General features: G+C 40.5%; 1 protein-coding gene across 1 annotated transcript; it reads left to right on the top strand.

Annotated features, from left to right (window-relative positions):
- Positions 1–9,531: 9,531 nt before the first annotated feature.
- On the top strand, positions 9,532–12,729 carry LOC311492183 (uncharacterized protein; the record flags this gene model as incomplete). The annotated part of the gene is made up of 3 exons (XM_084550382.1): positions 9,532–9,602; positions 10,932–11,119; positions 12,617–12,729. Exons 1-3 carry the CDS (start codon positions 9,589–9,591, stop codon positions 12,727–12,729), a joined length of 315 nt encoding a protein of 104 aa, XP_084406508.1. The 5' UTR covers positions 9,532–9,588.
- Between the last annotated feature and the right edge of the window lie 10,402 nt (positions 12,730–23,131).

The raw sequence follows: 23,131 nt of genomic DNA, 5'->3' as shown, positions 1-23,131 counted from the left end.
GGTCGGTGGCTGCCTTTCTTGGGCCGCCGGGGCCTGCTCGCCGCAGCTGGGGGGGGGGGATTCTGGCGGGGGACCTCCTATGCCACCATCTGGATGGAGGCATGTCCCTCCGTGGTGTAGTGGTGGGGACACGCACCCTGGGGTAGCTGCTGGTGGTCGGGGTCCTGGGGCTTCCTGTCCATCCTCTGCTCTCCTTGGGGGAACGGTTGCACCATCACAGCCATCTTTAAATACTCTTCATCCTCATTCTGCATGGTGACACAGTCACTGCATCCTCTGGTGAACATTTAAACCGTGTATACAAACCGTGAACATTAAGGACTACTGTGGTTTAGTTATCTGCTGTGTTATACAAACATGTATGTGTAGACTTAAACACGAGTGTATGAAACTTTTGTGCCATGGTTGCTGTCTACTCCAACGTAATCTTTCTCTTTTGTGTGCCTTTCAGGATTGTCAGCTTGCTCTCCGGCCGAGGCCGGGTGATGTTCTTTGTTGTGTTTCTCAACATGTGTAGCAGTTACTGCTTGGCGTATCCCCCCCCCTTCTCTCAACTCCTGTCCACTCTATCTTCTCTTATCTTTCTCTCTCCGTGTCAGGTTCGGCAATATTATGTAAAAGTCCATCCACCAACATGTATAAAAAAAATAAAATAAAGTTTAACTTAGATTATCAAGAGGAGCCTTATCATCCATAAAGCTCCCCTTGGCAAATTAAAATCTGCTCAGCACAACATAAGGAACAGATCATTATTCTGCTTGCTTCGATGCTGGACAGGACAAAAAAAAAAAAAAAAGAGAATCTGTAGTGTTGCATCCTCTTTTGTTGCAGAGCGGATTGCATGGAGTCTGTCTTGTGAAATTGGTAAGTGTTGCACCACACTAACAGTCTCTATTTCGGCTTCAACTGAGTCATAAGATGAGCACTCAGGTAGACATGCTCAATGTGTCCCCTAGCAACATGTCTTTGACAGGTACATATACAACATCCAGGTCATACTTCTGAACACACAGCATCATTCGTTGGAGCCTTTTTGGTGCACTCAGAAGTAGGGATGTCCGATAATATCCGATAATATCGGCCCTCCGATATTATCGGCCGATATCGAGTTAAAAATGTAATATCGGGAATTATCGGTATCAGGTTTTTATAACCGATGTTTGTTCTGTACGCTTCAGCATTTCCGAGTCTGCATGAACGCAGCATGGGACGTTAACAGGCGCGTGCTTGATGACGTATAACAACACCAACACGCTAGTCTCGTAGGTTGCTAACCGTGGCTAACAAGCTTGCTTGCCCGGTGTATGAGATGTCCGTGGTTTGGAAGTATTTCCAAGTGTCACCTACTAACAGTAAATTTGCGATTTGCAATGACTGCAAAGCAAAGGTGGTTATGAGAGGAGGAAACAAGGCGTCTTCCTTTAATACGTGATGAAAAGACGCAACAGCCGACACCGAGAAAAAACACACAGTTGTCGCTTACAAAAAAATAAATGAATGGCACTTTTTTCAGTAACTTATTTTGCACAGACAGTGTTTACATTTGAAAAGCCATGTTGCATTTATGTTTGCATCCAGTGGGACATCACAATAAAATTAGGCATAATGTGTTAATTCCATAATAGGTGATATGTTATGTTGTTACCTAACAATTTTGGTGTTAAAAGACTGCATATATCAGTATCGGGTGATATCGGTATCAGAAATTAAGAGTTGGACAATATCAGAATATCGGATATCGGCAGAAAAGCCAATATCGAGCATCCCTACTCAGAAGTGGTTTTCTCACTATTGACTCCAACGGTTTATGATCACTTTGTACAGTAACTTTACGGCCAAATGCATAGCTTAAAAAGTATAGTTAGCTAGCTCACACATATCACGATGGCTAACAGAGCCGCAGGAGCCTGGACACTACAGCTTTTGTTCGACGGCACAGAAGATAAGTATGACCTTTGGGAGACAAGATTCCTTGGCAACTTACACACTCTGAACCTAAAAGAGGCTATGTTAAATGAGGCTGTCCCCGGTGCTAGAGCAGAGCAACTAGCAGAAGATGCACTAAAAAATAAGCTAATAAGACTGATGGATGACAAAAGCCTATCACTTATTAGACATGAGGCCGCAGATGATGGCAGGAAGGCTCTGAAGGTACTGAAAGAGCATTATTCTGGCAAAAGCAAGCCACGGATAATAAACCTATACACATCGTTAAGCAAGCTACACATGACGGACGATGAGAGTGTCACTAATTATTTAATAAGAGCGGAGAACACCATTACAGCTTTGAGCGACGGACTGACCGTAGCCATGACGCTAAATGGGCTACCAGACTCCTTCAAGCCACTAGCCTTACATGTGACACAAAAAGATACCGTCACATTTACAGACTTTAAAAGGAGACTACAGATCTATGAAGAGTCAGAGAAAATGAACAAGGCAGAGTCTACAGATAATGTGATGAAGAGACATGTAAAACAAGGTCGTAACTCAAATAAGATACCCACAAGCAACAGAAAAGATGTAGATTCCAATGTGACATGTTGAGGACAAACTGCAGACATGTGTTGATTCATGTTACAGGGCAGTATTCAACATTCCTCAGAACTACAAGGATGCCATAGAGTCAACCAAGTCAAGGCACTGGAAAAATGCCATGGATGAAGAAATGCAATCACTGGAGGAGAACAAGACTTTCAGCCTCACCAAATTGCCACCGGACAAACAGACAGTCTATGCACTCAAAAGTGACATTGATCAGACAAATACAAGCGAGATTTGTGGCAAAAGGCTCCAGTCAAAAACTAGGAACCGACTATGAGGAAACATTCTCACCTACAGCTGATATGTCGAGTGTGAGAGTGGTCATGCAAAAAGCAGCACAAGAAAATCTGGTGTTACATCAAATGGACATTAAGACAGCCTATTTGCATGCACCCATTGATCATGAGATCTATACTGAACAACCAGAAGGGTGTGAGAAAAAGTCAGAAACAGGTGAAATACTTGTATGGAAGAACAAAAATCACTTTATGGCTTAAAGCAACCAGGTCGCAACTGGAATACAGTGTTAATGCATATCTGAGTGAAAACAGTTTTGTACAGAATCCTGCAGATCACTGCGTGTACACAAAAGAAAAACACAATGAAAAAGTCATATTAATCATATGGGTTGATGATCTAATCATAGCAGCCAGTAACGAGAGTATAGTAAAAAGCATGCTTACTGAGAGGTTCCAAAAGATTTGGGAAAACTGAAACATTTTCTGGGGATAGATTTTGACCAAGCAGAAGGTCAGGTCAAAATGTCACAGAAGAGATATGTAAATAAAATACTAGAGAGATCTGAAATCCAAGATTGCAGAACCAGAGAAACCCCATGTGAGCCAAAACTTGAGTACACAACAGATGCTGAAAAGATGAAAGATCCGAGAAAGTACAGAAGCAGTGGGACGTTTAATTTACCTATCCACATGTACTCGACCCAACATAAATTTTGTCAGTAAACTATCCCAGCATTTTGCTGAACCAACAGTGGAAAACAGTAAAACATGTGTTCAGATATCTTAAAGGTACAGCAGAACAGGAGTTATGTTTCAAAGGAAATAACACTGAGAAACTAGGATTAAGAGTGTACAGTGATGCTGACTGGGCATCAGATGTAACTGACAGATGTAGCACAACAGTGTATTGTGTTAGTCTAAGTGAAGGAAGCCCTTTGATTTCATGGAAAACAAGGAAACAACCCACAATAGCATGATCTACATGTGAGGCAGAATACATGGCTTTAGCATCAGCCATACAAGAATGCAGTTACTTGGAACAGCTACTTCAAGGTATCGACAGCTACCACTATGTACAAACAAAGGTGTATGAAGACAACCAAGGTACTATAGCATTAGCCAGAAACCCAGTAAACAGGCAAAGGTGTAAACACATCGATGTTAAAGCAGCACTAAAGAAGTTTTCCTATTCGGTCCCCCTACTGGTTGGAAGTGTAATTGTCCATTACTTCCGTCGTAAATAAGTATGCCGACTGCATCCTACTGTCGCAGGCACGTTATTTGTTTATGCAGAACCGGCTTTGGAAACAATCAACGATTTGAAGGATATTACTATATTTAGCTTAGCGATAGTTACATACAATAGCGAACACCTTAGCTAACATGAGCCATAGCGATAGTTACATATATATTAGCACAATAGCTAACGCCTTAGCTAAGATGAGTTGATAAAATAATTGACAATGTATTGTACACCGATGCACACTGTTTAAAAAAAAAGATTACCGGTATTACTTACAAGTCCAGCAGCAGCAAAGCCAAGTCACCATCCGTCTTGCATTTTGTTATCTCCTTCAGCTCTCGGCATCGAGTATGAGCCGGTCCGATATTCACTCTCGTTTTAGCTCTTTCTTTATCATGCTCTCGTTTTCTTTTCTTCGCCTCATCGGACACTACACTCCTCCTTTTCTTTGCAGGCTCTGTCATGATGACAATTTAAAAACTATCTAGCTGGTATCTTCCACACACCTGCTGAGTGTTCTCTCATCTGATTCACTCTCTCACTGATTTGAGCCTCAACCTACCGGATTTTGTAGCCGCGTTGCCGTAAAGCAGGTCAAATTTGTAGTCTTTTTAGAACTACAAAAACGCTACCCGACGAAGCAAAGTTACATAGTGCGGTTACAGCCAATAGAGGGCCGCAAAGCGATTACAGAATTGGCTTTCACCCGGTTTTGAGGTGATAAATCACTGAAACTATTTTTGAAACATTATTTTAAGGTACTAAAAACTCTTTAGTGTTGCTTTAAGTACCATTTCATAAGAGAGACAGTAAATACTGGGAAAGTAATCTTGGAGTACTGTCCTACTGAGCAAATTGTGTAATGGTAAAATGATGTAATGACAAAGCCAGCTACAAAGCTAAAACTAAAGAAGTTTGCTCAAGGCATGTTTGGCACGTAGAAATGCAGAAGTATGTCCATGTTATTCGTATAAAGGAGGAACTTTATTTTTGTTGGTTGATTTTCATGTGACTTAGTTGAGCTAAGTGTTAAGTGTTACCAGTAGAGGGCGCATTGTATGCATTTACATGTTGTACGTGTGGACGTGATGTCACCACGTTATTTCTAAGTTCACGGTTGCAGGCAGGTACTGCGAGAACGGTTGTTGAATGTTTCTCTGTTCATTCCTAATGGTGATGTAACCTCCTGTGTTGGCCTTAATAAAATGTGCCTGAAGGCTAACTAAAAAAGACAGAGTCACTCTCCACCACGCTGAAGATGTTGCGCGACCAGCTTAACACTATGGAGTGAAATTAGTCTCAAAAGTGGTCACAAATGTGTGTTCCATGATCCACACGTGAAACATGACATTCACAAATGCGTACAACGATTTGTGTGTGTGTGTACAACAATTTGTGTGTGAATTTTGGGGGTCACAAATGCGTACCGAGGTATGTGAACATGTGTGATTGTTTTGCAAATTCACAAATCAGATCGTTCAAATCCACATCCTTTTCATTTTTAAAAGACTTCCTGCGCTTACCAGTTTCTAAGCCTAACCATAGAGATCAGCAGATACGGACAGATCAGGCTGCGCACACACACAGAGTTTTGAGCTCGGACGGAGTCCGATTTTGGATTCTCGGGTTTATGTTAAACGACTGAAGGACCCATGAGAAGAATCTGAGCTGATAACAGGAATAAACAGAAATAAAGATTCGATGTTGAATCCAAACTGATCCAGAATACTCACTTGTACTTTGAGGCAGCGTACAGACCAGGAAGTAGGAGAAATAAATTAATCTGAGTAACTTCATTATTCTCCAGGATTAAAGCACAAACTTAAAATAATAAATAAAATAAAAATGAAATTAAATAAAAGATGCAGTTCATACACCCCTGGGTGATTTGTTAAAAAAGAATCCGGTGTACAAAGCGCGTGGAAGACTCTGATTGACGGAGGATGTGGAGAAAGGAGGAAGTCCTGTCCAGTTAGGCCAGATTGCATCAGTCTGAAACAAACTGAGTAGAGATGTGCATTTCTGGAGACGTCTGGAAGATATGGAAGGACGATCTGCAAACGCAGATTCGACACTTCACACACGGAAAGTAAGAGTCGCAAATTAAATTTAAAAACAGATGCAAATGCGAGAAGTGATATATTTGTACAAATTGGTATGATTTCATTTACAAGTTTCCAAACATTTGAATATTTGAATAAATCATTACACCTTTGTGCAAATACCAATAATATAATAATAATAATAATCCGCTGTCAGTCTTCATAATGTCATACGACACAGCAACAATAAAAAAATCTATTTCACACAGTAACCGTGTCAAACAGTCCTTCAAATCCAAACTGGTCACCTGATGCTTTGTCAGTGGAGAATCACTACATTACCCATGAGTCAAGAGTCAGGACTAAACCAGTTCACCTTGATGGTGTCCACACTGCTTTAGTATCAACTTCCTTATTTAACACAAACCAGGACATGTCTAAACGAAACCAGACATGTTCCTGATCAGTTCCCTCTCTGTGGTGGAAATCAAGGCCAGTTTGTCCAGACGTTCCTCTTGTTTTAACCTGCTACCTCGTCTGCTTTAATAGACTTGTCTTTTATCAGCTGAAAACATGTCTACGTTGCAGTCTTTTGTTTTTTTTAGAAGTATTTGTGGGCTAAGAGGGAATGGCCACATTAATGTTATTTTTTTATGAAACTCATGTGTTTGTGGGACACTTTTTGTTAATGTTTGTATTTATTTTCATTTAAAAGTAAAGAAACCTATAGAAGTGGGTCATTTTATTTTGAAAGCAGTGGGGCGGAACAGTTGTGATCACTCCAGGTGTTCGGGGGGTATGCCCCACCTTCCGCCACTCCCCCAGACACAAATGACGACAAATTATAGCTAACCAAGACTAGCCACAGAGTATTTTTGTAAATAAACTGGTTAGTTATATGTTAGAAAATTGTAATTGCAAGTAATTGCTAACATTAGCTTAGCTTTTTTGTTTGTTGATACAAAAAGCACCAGACTTCAAGGCTGATTGCAGAGTGCCTTGCAGGCTAATGATGATTTCATATTGCATGTCATTATTCAGTCAGCTGCCTTCAAGGCTGATTGTAGAAACCATTGCCTTGCTGGTTATTGGGTGCAGCCTTGAAGGCATCATGCTGGTGCCTTTTGTATCAACAAACAAGCTATGCTAACGTTAGCAGTAACTTGCAATTAAAAATTTCTAACATATATAAACTAACCAGTTTATTTACAAAATACTCCGTGGCTAGTCTTGGTTAGCTATAATTTGTCATAATTTATTTATTTATTTTTTGACAGTTCGCATCTAACTTAAAGTAGTTCGCTCGGTGACTCACTACGCTTACGTGTTCGTTCGTGTTCGAATGGATGCCACGTGAGCTGATTGGTTGTGCTGTAGCTCGCGATCTGATTGGTTGTTGTTGAGGGTGGCGCTTGTGCAGCCTCCCAGGCTGAGCAGCCTGGAAGTCGACGGCTGAAGGCAATTTCACCGTGGAGCCTTCCAGAGTGTATCTGGGGCGAAACGAAGACGCCTCATGTCTTTACTTCTCCGCTCTATACCTGCTTTCACAGGTCAGTAACTGATGTGTTAACCGGACAAAAATGTTATTTTATGTTGTCGCTTTAGCAACGCTAATGAAAACAATAACTGTTAAGATAGTTGCCTGAGTTTATTTATGAGTAGAATGTGCTAGCAAAGGTGAGAAACTTCCCGTATGGCCGCCGTTACGGAGCGAGCTCATTTTAGTTAAGTGCCGGTTAACGAGAACCCGTAAGCTTTATACACTTTGTATTAGAATTGGTCATTATCTATATATCCCGTTAAATTGTATTTCGTTAAGATGTAAATATTTCCAGTTGTGTAAGTGACTGAGTCGATTAACTATTGTAGCACAAGCAATGTGTGAACAATTGGGCGTAGCCACAGATGCACTTGAAGTGTTAGTCCAACATTGCTGGATTTTTATACACTGAATAGTGAATAGAATTTCTACCAGTAAAGTACTGAATAAGGAAACATGTAATGTATTTGCAGATGTTGTTATTGGATATAACTGTGTAAAAAAAATGTGATGATAAGGGAAAAAAGTAGTTTAAAAAAAGAACACATTTGGAGGTGATGTGAACAGAGAACCAGATGAATTGTAAAGTGAAGACTGAATTGTTTGGTGTTTATATTTTATTTTTTATTTTTGTCTTTACTTCTATACCTGCTTTCACAGGCAACACATTTGTCACCACCGTCCCCACCCACGGACCGGTAACATATTCCAGATCACCACTAGATGGCGTCTCTAAGCTGACTTCAACAGGCTGCTTCCTCTTGAGTTACAGGAAGGCTTTTGTTTTTTTTCACCACCACAAACCTGCAGACAAAGCATTTACCAAATTTTACCAGAAATCACCTGAGACTGAAATTATCTGTGCATATATATATATATATATATATATATAGCATATATGCGTTTATATGAAAAGGGACAATTTTATGTTTGTCACATATATTCAAAACCTATATTAGAAAACCTATATGTTTATATAGGTTCTTTCCGTGTGGGGCGTCTTTGTTTAAACACGTTTGACCTTTTGATGCTCCTTCTCATTATTGACATTGTTATTCCATTAACGTAGGGCAGAGCAAGAAAATAACAATGTGATATAAGCAGAGAGGAAACAGAGAAACGGCGCTGCAGACACTCATATCCTCATGCAGGTAAAATAATAAGCGATTATCCAAAACTGTTTTGTGAAAGTGTTCAAATGCAGAGAAAAGTGTTTGTTTCGTGAAAGGACGGATGTGAAGACAACGTCGCTGGGTTGGTGTGATCCCACAAGTGCAAACCACCTGGTGACTGCAGCAAAGAAGCAAACAATTTTGTTTGATGCAGTAAATTTGTGCTGTTCAGCAGCTCATAATTTCCTGCCAGGTTGTGGTAGACTACATGTTGAAGGTAGAACGCACTGGTGCATGATGGTGAAAGAACTTGTCTGTGCAAGTGTGGGTTTATTGCGACAATAGAGCTGTTTGACTTGTAGTCATGAATCTAATCCACAAACCCTCATTCTACAGTTCCTTTAACTTTCTGGTGCTTTAGTTGCAGAGGTGTCAAGTAACAAAGTACAAATACTTCGTTACTGTACTCAAGTAGATTTTTCAGGTATCTGTACTTTACTTGAGTATTTCATTTTCTGACGACTTTTTACTTTCACTCCCTACATTTGTACACAAATATCTAAGTCTATCTGTACTTTCTACTCCTTATTGGGAAAAACAGGCTCGTTACTTTTTTAACCTCCACCGATGAAAAGACGTAAAAGACGTGACATGATCGGACCAGACATGACTAGAACATCGGACTAGAGAAGGAAAGTCACGATGCGCTTCCTGTGTTCTTCTTCTACTATTTTGAATAGGCAGTCTGTTGATCAGTTTGAGCTCTGCTGCCACCTAGTGACTGGAGGCTTGTTTATCGTTCAAGCATCAATAGAGACGTTAATACTGAAAGTCCATCTGACCCCACTATTTGAGAACTACTGGTCTAATGTGGAAATTGAGGTATGGTGTGGTTTCTGTTGCTATCATCAGCTTTTTGAGGATTTTTTGGAAGCTAGTTTACAACGTTAGCAATGCTATGTGAACACATCGTTTTGAGTTTAAAAACAACATTTCAGAACCTGTACTTTCTTACTTTTACTTGAGTAAAGGAGTTGAATCAGTACTTTTACTTTTACCAGAGTATTTTTTTACACAACTATCCATACTTTTACTTAAGTACAGAATTTGAATACTTTTGCCACCTCTGTTTAGTTGCATTTGCATCATTGTTTAGTTCTCAGCACCAAAAGCAGATTCAAAAGAAACAATGTAATGATATTCATCTGCTTCAAGGGATGATTTATAACTGCTTGATATAAACAAGGCCCCAGCTAGACTCTCCTGGGTGATCCAATCAAAAGTGTCCATCTTGAAGATCCTTTGTTGACACCTAGTATTAATTAAAATGTGTCTCCACATGCGTCCCCAGCCAGCACCGAGATCTGATCTCAGTGTGTGTGTCTGTAAATAGGCAGCGCCATCATGTGGTCAGTAGAATATTGTACCAGCTGCTGTCTCTAATGCAGGGGTGTCAAACTGATCCGTGAAAGGGCCGCTGTGGCTGCAGGTTTTCATTCCAACCATGCAGCACCCATGCAGTGGGTGTGGCTGGCAAGTTTTTGTTCCAGTCAAGCAAGAGGACGCCTGAAATGACTGCGTGAAGGCAGTTCAGTTGATTGATTGAGCCAAGTCAGGTGTGCTGCTGCATGGTTGGAATGAAAACCTGCAGCCACATGGCCCTTTCACGGATCAGTTTGACACCTGTGCTCTAATGGATCTCTACCTACCGCTGGATCAGAACCATCAACAGCTGGTTGTTGACTTGGAGACATGATCCAGATTTAGATGGAAAGACTCTCGGGTGTTAACGCTCTCAGGAGTCTTTCCATCTTGTTCCAAAATTAGTTTCTACTTTAGTTTGGTTCTCAGCTCCAAGGCCAGGTTCTTTTAAAAGTTTCTAGTTTAGTTTGGTTCTCAGAATCTTTTAAAAGGCTCTCATTACTAATGAACAGACATCACTTATTCATGTGATCATTTCTACTAGTGGATGAATGAATGAGTTAAACTCCTCTTCCTCAGATCAGCCCTGTTGAGTAGGTGGTCTTTAATGTGAACCAGGACTCATTGTGTGTTGACACTACCAAAGGAAGGAGGTCACATGTGTCCTCCACCTCCACATGTGGACTGACACCAGATCAGTGTTCACACCTGGACTTTAAGATGGACATTAGTGATCAGATACACCAGGACGAATGTTAATGTGACAGTGACGCTCGGCTGCTCCTACAGGAAAGACGACCAACCAGAAATAACGTCGGACTTCCTTGCCGCCTTCTACAAAGATGGTGTTTTCATCGGGAAGGAAAGTGCAGGGAAGCTGACCATCAAACACGTGTCCAAGGAGAACGAAGGATTCTATAAGTGTCAACATCATCCCTCAAAACGAGAGTCACCTCAGAGCCTGCTGACAGTGAGAGGTGAGTTTTGCATGGTTCATGCTTCTGCGACAATCAAAAAAAAAAGGACTTTAGAAAATTAGAAAAAATTGCCAATAATAAGCAAAATGTTCCTTTTACAAGCAAAATTATCCACCAGTGCAGCAAGATAAATCACTCTTGTTAAGATTTCTTGAAACAAGAAAAAGAAATCCAGAAAATAAGAATGCTCAAAATCTCAATATAAGCCTGGACTACTTGTTTTGAGCATTTTTTTATATTATAAAATAATATAAGATGTTTATTATTGTTTTCTGTATAGATTAGGTAAAAGGTAAGGTAAAATTGGTCAAAGTAAGTCAAAGAGAGGATTAAAACAAGATGAAGATTCTTGTTTTAAGTACACTGAAAATCTCATAAGTAGATAATTCTTATTTCAGAAAGACTTGTTTAGAGAAATTATCCTGTTCCTAGCATCCATGAAATCTAAAATTTGTCAAATGCACAGGATTAGACTGCAAAACTGAACTTTATTCTGATAAAACAGCAATTACAATCTTTACATAGTAGTAAGCCACCATGTACAGCTTAACTTCGCCTAGGGAGCTTCTTTGGAACCAGACTGCGGTTATACCCACACAGAGAAAGCATTCCGTTTCTTGTTGGGAAACCGAAATGAGGGGTGTGGACAGTGGTTTTCTGATCAGGTATGTGCCTGGGTCCTCTGAGAGCTAAACATAAACACTGTGAATGAACACTAAATCGCACTAACTAATCTATATGACACTGGAGTAAAGAGATTTGCCCAGAAATAAACCAACATACAATATCCTAGTAGCACTGCGATGGACTGGAGACCTGTCCAGGGTGTACCCCGCCTCTCGCCTGATGACAGCTGGGATAGGCTCCAGCAGACCCCCGCGACCCTTAACAGGAATAAGCGGGTATAGAAGATGAATGAATGATTGAATGAATGAATACTCTAGTAACCCTAATAACAAGGTACTTGACTGTCTCTAATAGAGTGGTCACTAAGAGTCTAGTGACATTCAACAATCAACAAGGGTCATCACTCTTAGTTGTTAAAATGCTGACAGCCACATCATCTAGCTTCTCAAAGGCATTCGTGGTTCTGTTGAATATATTATTATTTCTATTGAATTTGAAAAAAAAAAAACACAAGTGTCATTGCAATTCATGAATAAATTTGAATAAGTAAAGTAGGTCATACATGCATGACATAGGATGAATCTTGTAGAATACATACTCAAATAGCTAAACAAAGAGGTGTAAAGACATTGCTTGGCTGAATTTAGCTGAAACTGGTGAGTAGAGTAGGGGTGATGGTGATAGTCACCATTGTCAGCTTTGTCTGTTGTCTGTGACAACTTTGTCATTAGGTACAAGTTTTAAAGGTGCACTGTACATCACAGTGTTCAATATAAAACTGATTAATTTTAATTTTCTGTATGACTATGGAATAGCAATATGCGCCATGATCTATTTTGCTTGATAACCTAAGGAGCCTTGTCTTTGCAGGAGCAATTCCAAAATATTTTGGAGCTCCAGATGTTGAGCCAGAGGGATCTTCTGAACTTCGTGACCAGGAAGCTCCAGGAATAGATGTTACTTTGTTGTATTTTTTTATTTAAAGGAAACACTCTAAACACAAATCTTTTCTCTTTTTACTGACATACAGAGGATTGTTGTTTTCCTTGCATTATATTTTTTTATCAGTTTAACTTGCCTGAGTGGCTCAACTTAAGATGTTTAATTTTAACTGTAGCCTGTTTTGCTCATGAAGTGTAATAGATTGTGGCGTCTTAGTGGACCAGCTAAGGGTTAGGAATCGCTTCATCAGAGTTTGACAAACAAGGGGCCCCCAAACATGATCTTGCTTAAGTCTGACCTCAGCCACAATTTTAAAAGTTGTGTACAGTTCAGTCAGAAATTAAAACTCTAATCACATTAATGTTCAGATGATTTACAGCAGAAACGTGTTTAATAATAACACAGAGAAGAAATTCATCCTGATCGTGTCTGACGTTCGCTCTGGTTTCAGTTAAAGACAGATCCAGGGTTTGACTCAAAACATTTTTAATGTTGTTCTGACATTTCACAAGAATCACCCCAAAAACATTCTCTCACCACATGATTCATTAAAAACACATTTAATGAAGTGCATATGACCATAGAGAAAGTAAAAAACATGATAATGACAATAATCAAAAACAACAGATTTAGAAGGAAATCTGTCAAAGTTGTCACTGTTTTCTGTATATATATATTTGCCAAATTCCGTGCTACTGTGACAAGGAAATTTCCCATATGTGCAATTAATAAACATGTCTTATCTGTCATCTTAAATAAAAGGTTTAAATGAAACAAATACGTTTAAAATGTAATAACATTTTGACATTACATTTGATCCTTCATTCACTATTGGTGAACTACACAGACTGATAACATGAAATAAAATAGAGTAAACAATCTACTGAACTGCACCGAGATAACACCTGTCTCTCATTGTAGAGTGACTTCTTGTAGAGAAGAAGTAAACATAAACACCAGTGTAGAGCTGATGGAGGTAGTGGTGTGCAATACTACTAGATTTGGTATCAATCCGATCCCAAGTGAAAAACAGTGCCAGTATCGATACTTTATAATACTTGCGGTGGATGCATCATCTGAATCAGTCTAAATCTGAATGAATTTTCATGATCTTCAAGTGGTTTTGTATTTGAATTGTTAATCAGTTAATTTGGGCAAAATTTGTAAGTAAATAGAAAATACTTATTATCACAATAAAAGTTTTTGATATGAAACACAAAGTGTACAAAATTATCACTCCACAACAAATACTATAAATAATGTAAGGAAGTGTTTAGGAAGTACAATACAAAAATAAGGCAACATTTCTCTCCTTTACTGCACTTTTTTTCTTCTATTCATGGAACAGCCCTACTCTTTCTCTCTGCAAGCATCGATCTCATTACATTGGTATCGATCAATAATGAGAACCACTGCTGTAAGTGGTTAGAGATCACTGGCACTAAACAAAGACTTTAGAATAGAGCCAGGCTAAAAAAAAAAAAAAAAAAAAAACAGTAATCCCATTAAACAAAATCTAAAAACAAAAATCTCACATTTCAGCAGATGGTTCACAGCTTCCAAAACTGACTAGTACTACAAGCCTGAGATGTTAACACCATTTAAAAACACACAAACAACTTCTGTGTTGAAAGATGCACAAATAAATTGGATGAACATCCTCCTATCTAGATCGTTATATAATATGCCATCCTGAACATACCTGATTAAAAAAAAAAAATAGAATAAAAATGTTTTTTCAGGTGGTGCTTTAAACTTCCTGGTCTTCTCCAGGCTCATTGAGTTGCTCCAGCTCAGCACCACCATTCAGTTGTTGTGGGTTCTCCTGGGATGGACGATCTGTTGAACACAAAACCAGTAGCATTAGCATTGTTGTTGTTGTTTGTGCAGTTTGGTCAATGAGTAAAACTCAAAGACAGTTCAGATATTAACCTTTGAATTTCTTCACCACTAGGATGCTGGGAAGTTAAACTTGTCTAAAAAGATAATAAATCAGGAATAGGTCCAAAACTATCAGGTCCATATTCATGACCCTGGTCTCTCTATATAGGTAAGACTTTAGAGAATAGATTCCTGGTATCATTGCGACTCTTACTATGTCTGATTAATGTGTGATCAACTAAAAGAGAAATTTAAAATGTCTTCTAGATTAGATAGTAGAAAACATTTTATTTAGACTGTAGATCATCAAATTACTCCTCACAAGTAACTCCTCAGGGAATGGAGACACAAGGCATGCTACCTGTCTTTGTAAGGGTCCTATTATATACAGTATGTCTATATTGTATTAGCAGTAGGTTCTATGGGTCAAGGGATCTTTTCTCTGGTCAACAAACAGTGAAGTTTAGATGAGTGAGTACTCAGATAAAGCTGCATGTCAGGTTTTATCAGAATCTGAAGAAGAAAGGGATCCACAGGACTGAATGTCAGAACTAGAGGTAATAGTCAAAGTATTAATTTATCTAAGTCAGGCAATAACTGGTCTTTTCCATCCCACAGCAGACAAATACATAAAGACCACACTTGTTCAGTGACTTAGGAGAGGTCTGTGAATGCGTCTCTTTCCTTTTAAAGACTAAAGACACTAAAAATTAAACATTCTCTTTGTACATGACACCTACATCCTTTCCATCTTTCTACTTCCTGCCTCGACACCAAACATTAACACTATCATGAATGTAACTGAGGAAACTGAGCTGAATAATCAGGTTGCTGTGGATGGATGTTTCACATACTGTACATTATGTTTAATGTGGAAGAAGAAATTAGTGTCTTACCTTCTCTCCGTTTCCAAATAAGTACTGCAACAATAACGAGAAGACCAACAACAAGAACACCACCTATTATCCCACCAATCATAGGACCTGGAACAATGTGAGAGATACTGAGTTGAGTCCAGGGAGATGAAACAAGCTACAGAGCAGATATTAACAGCTGACAAGCTTCCATTTGATTCAGTGTAAAACTATTTTCATGCTGCCTCTGGTTTTACTGAGCTGTCAGACATTTCATCTCTTCATATGTGCAGTCTATCCTTATGGTACAAGATATTGCTGATGATCAGTTTAGAAGCTCCAGCCGTCTCCAGGACTCCTCCTAACTCCCAACAATTCAAAAAAGAGGTGGAGCGTGAGTGGAGGTCTGTGGAGATGGAGCCAGCCTCTAGTGGCCACTGGAGGAACTGTACTGTTCATCAACATCTTGAATCTTGAATCAGTTTTCAGTCCTGAAGGTTGTAAATGGTCAGAGGTAGTATGCTAGCTATCCTATCTGTCTCAGTAAGTAAACTGTGATGGTTTATCAGTCGTCCACTTCCAGCTCTCACGTCCACAAACTTCTCTTTGTCTTACTTTCATCTGCACATTTCTGTTCTTACCTTTGCCATTTCCTTGCATTTCTTTGGAAGTTTCATCTGGTGATAAACATGAAATAAAACATTAAATATGTGATAATTGAAATAAACATTTTCGCCCAAAGTGAGATGAAAAAACAAATATTCACACTCACCAGGCTCCTCAACTGTTGAAAAGAAAAAGTGAGTTAAACATTAACATGTTTAAAATGTAATATGATTTCTTCTCTCTTTTTAACATGTAATACATCAGCAGCACTCACCAACTTCTAAGGAAAGGTTCCCCTTCTTGACCTGACTGTGCAGTTTGGGAACATAGCAGGTGTAATCTCCAGAATCATTTTTTGTTACATTGGTCAGTTTCAGGGAAATGTTTCCATGGACCATTTCATCATGGAAGAGAGAAGTTCTGCCTTTAAACTGCTCGTGTTGATCTCTGAAATCATCTTCCATACTACGATAGACGTGAACAAACTCTTTATTGTGTCTCCACTCCACAGTTAGATTGTTCACATCAAATGGAGGCTCCAGGTGGCACGGCAGGATGACGTCTTGACCGACTACTCCTTTAACTGGTTCACGTGAGCCGATCACCACAGGCACATCTGGAGAAACAAACACTGCATTTAGATTACTGTTGGAACCAGTCTTCTACATGACAGGCAGACTATCTATGACACTAGTGAAGGGACATTTGACTCTGTGGCTCTGCCTTTAGAAGACGACAAGGAATGATGATGGTAGGACTCTAAATGACAATTCTTTAACTTTATTTATAGGAACAATTTCTCAATACTTCACTTGTCAAAAGTGGACATGATGAACCAAGTGGATGAAACAAAGACAGGACGTTTCAGTCCACGTTTCCCACTAGAACAAACAGTATTTCTGGCACGACTTCAACTGCAAATCACTGTTTGCAGTGTGTTTGTTGATGACCCTGTGGTCATTGCTGCTACTGTATATTTTTTACACAACTGTGTCCAGAAGTTACTGGACACTGAATTTCCCACAGGATAAATAAAGTATATATCCATCTACTACTAAGTGTTGTTGGTGTCTTTACTTTACTTTTAATAAGTCTAAAACCTAAAGAGGACACTTTCAAAAGAAGGTTCATAGAGAGACCAGATTAGACTTTGCCTAAATTTGAGCCCCTGGAAACAGGAGACTGTTTAAAACTGGTTATAACTCCTTCACCTTCCCCTCAGTTTGGAGGTTGTGTTGATATGTTTCAGTCCAAATGTCTTGACTCACCAACACTGAGGTTGATAGAAGCCTCCTTGTACATTGTGGTAATGGTGCATCTGTATTCCCCTTCATCAGAGAGCTTCACATGGATTATTTTGAGGGACACGTTTCCATTTTTCAGTTCATCCACAAACAGCCGGGTACGATCAGAATAAGATGGATTTTGTTTGTCAGACACCAGTCGTCCATCTTGGTGGAGATGGACACTATTCGGTTCTAGACCGGGTTTGGTCCACTCCACTGTCTCAGAGACGGCGCTGATGGACGGATGAAGACGACAGGGAAGAATAACATCCTCACCCAGCTGGGCAACAACTGGCTGAGGTGAACATATCAGATCAGATTGTCCTTCAAAAACAAGAAAACAAACATACAGTTACAATGAAAATGTATTTGTCCTAAAGTTCACTCATTCATAGACTGAGCTGCTAGATGTTAAATGTGTTATAAATCTGTCTTATGAGTTGATTCTCAGAATCAGACAGTGATGGACCTAGTTGCCGCTGCCCACATTGAAGACCTTGTGTTGAGGTGAAAAAAAAAAAAAAAAAACTGTCATTGCAGTAGAGAATGTGGAGGGCCCCAATGACTGAGTTTGCCTTGGGCCCCCAAATGACTAAATACGCCCCTGCATTTAATATCATAGTTGTTTCACTTGATAGTACATACATTCAGGACTCGACAGTGCGAGCACCTCGTCGCCAATGCTAGTAAAAAATAGTTCAGTGCGAACTGTGAAATGCAATTAGTAGCACGTGTGCGACTACCGTTCAACAAATGTTTTATGATGTGTTGCTGACGTTTGGAGGTTGTGGCCGGTTGTGTACTTGAATGCAGCCTCAGCTGAAAAAAAAAAAAATGAATATAACGTAGTGAGCGTGCTTGCCGACGTGCTGCGGAAGGCGGTTAAGGCATTACGTCGACCACGATCGACCGGTAGATCTCGTAGTGCGGGTAGATCGCGTGCCATTGAAATTTTAGTCTGAAACATTTATCCGTTGCAACTCCAAAACAAACAACAAGACAAACGTTCATCTTTATTTTTACTTTATATTTGTAACATACCCTCAGTTCAGCGGCACAAATCCACAGCCACTAAACAGCAATCAATCAAGACCGTCTTTCTTAAAGAGACGCCGCTATTTTTCTAAAGGTGCAGTGCACCAATTTTTCTTGATAAAAATAAAAGCAAAGATGGATAGTTCTTTTAACACTGTGGCAACAATTAATATGACAATTAATGTGAAAGTACAGGTTTAATGCTGACTGGCAGAAAACATTCCCGAGGCTCCTTTGCGAAAACAAATTAATGTAAGTACTGCAAAGCGCATAAGCAAGCAGCTGGAAAATCCGTTTATGCCACAGGCAACGAGAACCTCAAACGAGATGATTTAGTGAAACAGTAAATCGCATAGGCATTGTGAACCCTGCCTGTTGTATGAATGTTCTATGTTATAACACAGGTCAAATAAGCTTAAGTCTGTTGTCAGTACTTGTTACAGTATTATTCTCCGCACTTTTTGGAGAATTTTACTTGCTGTTTTGATACTGTCTCAGTTGCACTGTACACATTTGCACCTATAAATAACTGACAGTACATGAGTTGTTACAGTATTATTCTCTCTACACTCTTTAAAGAATATAACTAAAACTTCAAAGAAGGCTACAAAGCGAAACCTCTCCCCCCGTTTGAAAAATCGGATCACGCTGTCTTTCTCATGCCCAAATACAAACAACGGCTGAAGCACGAATGAGAAAAGTGACTCGGTGGACAGATCAAACGGAGGCCGCTCTGCAGGACCCGTGCGCTGGATTCAGCCGACTGGGACATGTTTCACGGCAGTGCGGGTGGAGATATCGAGGAGTTTACGGACGCGGTTGTGGGATTTATCGGGAAAGTTGTGGATGACACCACGCCGAGGAGAACCATCAGAACTTTTCCCAACCAGAATCCGTGGGTGGATCGATCTGTCCGCGACGCTCTGCGTACAACTCCGGACTCGCCTCTGGGAACATGGAGGAATATAAGTCGGCCTCTAAGGCCAAAGACTGGAGATACTGATGGGACAGTCTGACCCCAGGGGACTGTGGCAGGGACTACGTACAATCACGGACTACAAAGCAGCACCCCCCCCCCGGTGAGTGCCGACGCCTCTCTGGCTGACGAACTGAACAACTTTTTTCCGCACTTTGAGTCGGGAAACCGACTGCCTGCTGCGCTCCCAGCCGGAGGGGAGGACACATTCACTGTGACGGAGCGCGAGGTGAGGAGGGTGTTTAAAAGTGTGAACACCAGGAAAGCGACTGGACCAGACAGGATTAGTGGGCGTGTCCTCAGAACCTGCGCTGATCAGCTGGCACCTCTGTTTACAGTGATATTCAACCTCTCACTCAGACCGTGCATGATCCCAACCTGTTTCAATAAGTCCATAATAGTCCCTGTCCCAAAGAAACCTCACCCCAGCAGCTCCAATGACTTCAGGCCCATAGCCCTCACATCTGTGGTGATGAAATGTTTTGAAAGACTGATCTAGACATTCATCACCTCCACACTGCCCACCACCCTGATCCACTACAGTTTGCATACCGGCCGCAGAGGCGAGTCTGTGTCTGTGGGGGCCCCAAGCAAAAATTCCTAGGGGGCCCTACCAACCAGTGTTCATCACCATTATGTTAGGCTATAAATAATCTGACAACAACTATGAAATAAAGTTGTCAGAAATAAAACCTTTTTTAATTCCAAATGTTCTAAACATGAATTGTATAATTGTATAATAAAATTCAGTAAATTGCTTTAACAACCCAATATAAACTTTGTACAAAATTTAAAGTATGGTAATATGTAGTATAGTATATAGTAGGTTTGATTTTGATATTGGTGGGGACATAAAAGTGCTCCAAGGCAGCACTCCTGAAAGTTGACGTTTTTTTACATTAGCAATCATAATTTTAAAGAGGCCAGATATTTACAGATCACACATTTACAGGTTTATCTACGCATAAAGATCGATGTACGCATTTGCGGAATTTTTTTTTTTTTTTTTTTTTTTTTTACACATTTGCAAATTTAGTTACACACACACGGATTGAAATACACATTTGCAGATAGTTTTGCTACAATAATGGCCCCATAGACAACTTACATGACTTTCACTCGCAACTGCAGATAACTGCGTCCGGTCCAACTAGCAGGTTGTATGTAGCTTTTTCAAACAGAAGGAGTGACAGCGGGACTTCGAGCAGAAACCGACATTTAACCCTTTGTGTGCCATAATCACTGCCTAAACACTACGGACAGCGGTTATATTGATAGTGACAACACAGTAGCGGCTGAATACTGGTAGGGACGTGTCCCTAGCGTGCCTACCCAATTCTACGCCCTGAGCACGCAGAATCACGTAATCCATCATTCAATCCCTATGGACGAAATTCTCGTTTGTCCCACCGGCAATCGGGGGCCCCCTAGCGGCACGGGGCTCCAAGCAGTTGCCTGCCTTGCCTGTTGACAAGGTGCGCCTCTGACCGGCCGGACAGATCCACAGATGACGCCATAAACCTCCTCCTCCACAAGACCCTCTCCCACGTGGACACTGGTAAGGGAAACTATGTGAGAGTGCTGTTTGTTGACTACAGCTCAGCATTCAATACCATAATCCCCTCCAGACTGGCCTCTAAGCTGCATGACCTGGGCCTGGACTCCTCCCTGTGCAGGTGGATCTACAGCTTCCTGACCGGCAGACCACAGGTGGTCCGAGTGGGTCACCACACTTCAGCCCCCCTGACTCTCAGCACTGGATCCCCCCAGGGCTGTGTGCTCAGCCCTCTGCTGTACTCGCTGTACACACACGACTGCGAGGCCACTTCAGACTCCAACATCATCATCAAGTTTGCTGACGACACCGCTGTTGTAGGACTAATCTCCCACGACGACGAGACAGCCTACAGGAAGGAGGTCTCCCACCTGGAGGACTGGTGCCAGGAGAACCACCTCCTGCTGAACGTCAGCAAAACAAAGGAACTGATTGTGGACTTCAGCAGGAAACAGCAGAGGGACTTCCATCCACTCATTATCTGTGGCTCTGAGGTGGAAAGAGTGGACACTTTCAGATACCTGGGAGTGACCATCTCACAGGACCTGTCATGGACTCACCATCTGAACATCATCGTGAAGAAGGCCAGACAGCGTCTCTACTTCCTCAGACGCCTCAGAGACTTTAAGCTCCCTCTGAAGGTGCTCAGAAACTTTTACACCTGCACCATCGAGAGCATCTTGTGTGGGAGCATCACAACCTGGATGGGAAACTGTACAAGACAGGACTTCCTGGCCCTCAAGAGGGTGGTCCGTTCAGCGGAGCGGACCATCAGAACCCCCCTCCCCAACCTGCAGGACATTTACACCAAACGTTGCAGGTTAAAGGCCAAGAAAATCCTGGAACAGCCCAGTCACCCCGGACACTCTCTCTTCTCTCTACTGCCATCAGGCCGGCGTTTCCGATGCCTGAGGACAAAGACTGAGAGGCTGAAGAAGAGTTTTTATCCCCATGCCATCCGCCTGCTCAACTCTGAGTCTTAACTGGACTTAAATATCACTGCACTTTATTCATGTAGCTGCCAAATACTGTAAATTTATGTACATATACAACTACACCCCCTCTAAGTTTATCAGTCTATATTTTTATTCAGTCTATATTTTATTTTTATTTTTATTTTTATTTTCTTATTTTATATTTTATTTCTCTATCGGTGTACATTACACTTATATTGCTTACCTTGTGTGCAACTACTGTGTACTGTACTTATATTTTTTTACTACTGGCTGCAGGTACAACAATACATTTCACTGTGCATTGTACTATGTATGACTGTGCATGTGACAAATAAAATCTATCTATCTATCTCTATCTAAAACTTAAAAAACTATGAATTTAATAGTTTTGCTTTATAAATGCCTCCTCGTTGACCTCATATCACTTTATTAAAGAAAAACACATTATTTGGTAACTTTTCAACATGCCCCTGAAATTATCTGTGTGCTACTAGATTTTTCAACTTAGTACCATGACCCCAGCTTGAAATTGAAAGTAAAAAAAACACGACGACATGAAAACATTTCAAACTACTGGTGTGTTCCGCTTTTGGATTCTCGGGTTTATGTTAAACGACTGAAGGATTTGTGAGAAGAATATCACCTGATAACAAGACAAATAAAGATCCAAACTGATCCACACTACTCACTTGTACTTTGAGCCAGCACACAGACCAGGAAGTAAAGTAAAAGTCCAACTAGTCTCCAGGGATAAAGAACACACTTAAAAACTAAAATCGATAAGATGCAGTTCATTTTCTCTGGATGATTTGTTAAAAAGAAAGCGGCGTCAAAATCGCGTTGGAAGCTCTGACCATGTGCGTAAATGACAGAGCTGCGAAGGAGTAAGAGGAAGTAGGACGGAGGATAGTAGTGGGGGGGCGGCGTGTACGGAGGACTAGAAGTGCCATGATTAAATCAGAATCAGAATCAGAATCAGATTTGATGGCCAAGTATGTACACATACAAGGAATTTGACTCCAGCAACTTTTCTCTCTACAACTTAAACAACTTAAATAAGTGAAATAAAAATAAAATAAATATCAATCTGTACACATAAAATATAATTCATTAAAATACCAATTCATTTTATGTAAAATATATATATAATTATTTCACTATTTGGGTGGCACGGTGGTGAGGTGGTTAGCACTGATGCCTCACAGCAAGAAGGTCACCGATTCGATTCCATGGGCCGGCTGGCCTTTCTGTGTGGAGTTTGCATGTTCTCCCTGTGTCTGCGTGGGTTCTCTCC

This window comes from Chelon labrosus, assembly GCF_963514085.1.
Source record: "Chelon labrosus genome assembly, chromosome: 1".
NCBI lineage: Eukaryota > Metazoa > Chordata > Actinopteri > Mugiliformes > Mugilidae > Chelon > Chelon labrosus.
The sequence above is the reverse complement of the archived record's forward strand: the minus strand, read 5'-3'. Positions and strand labels throughout refer to the sequence as shown.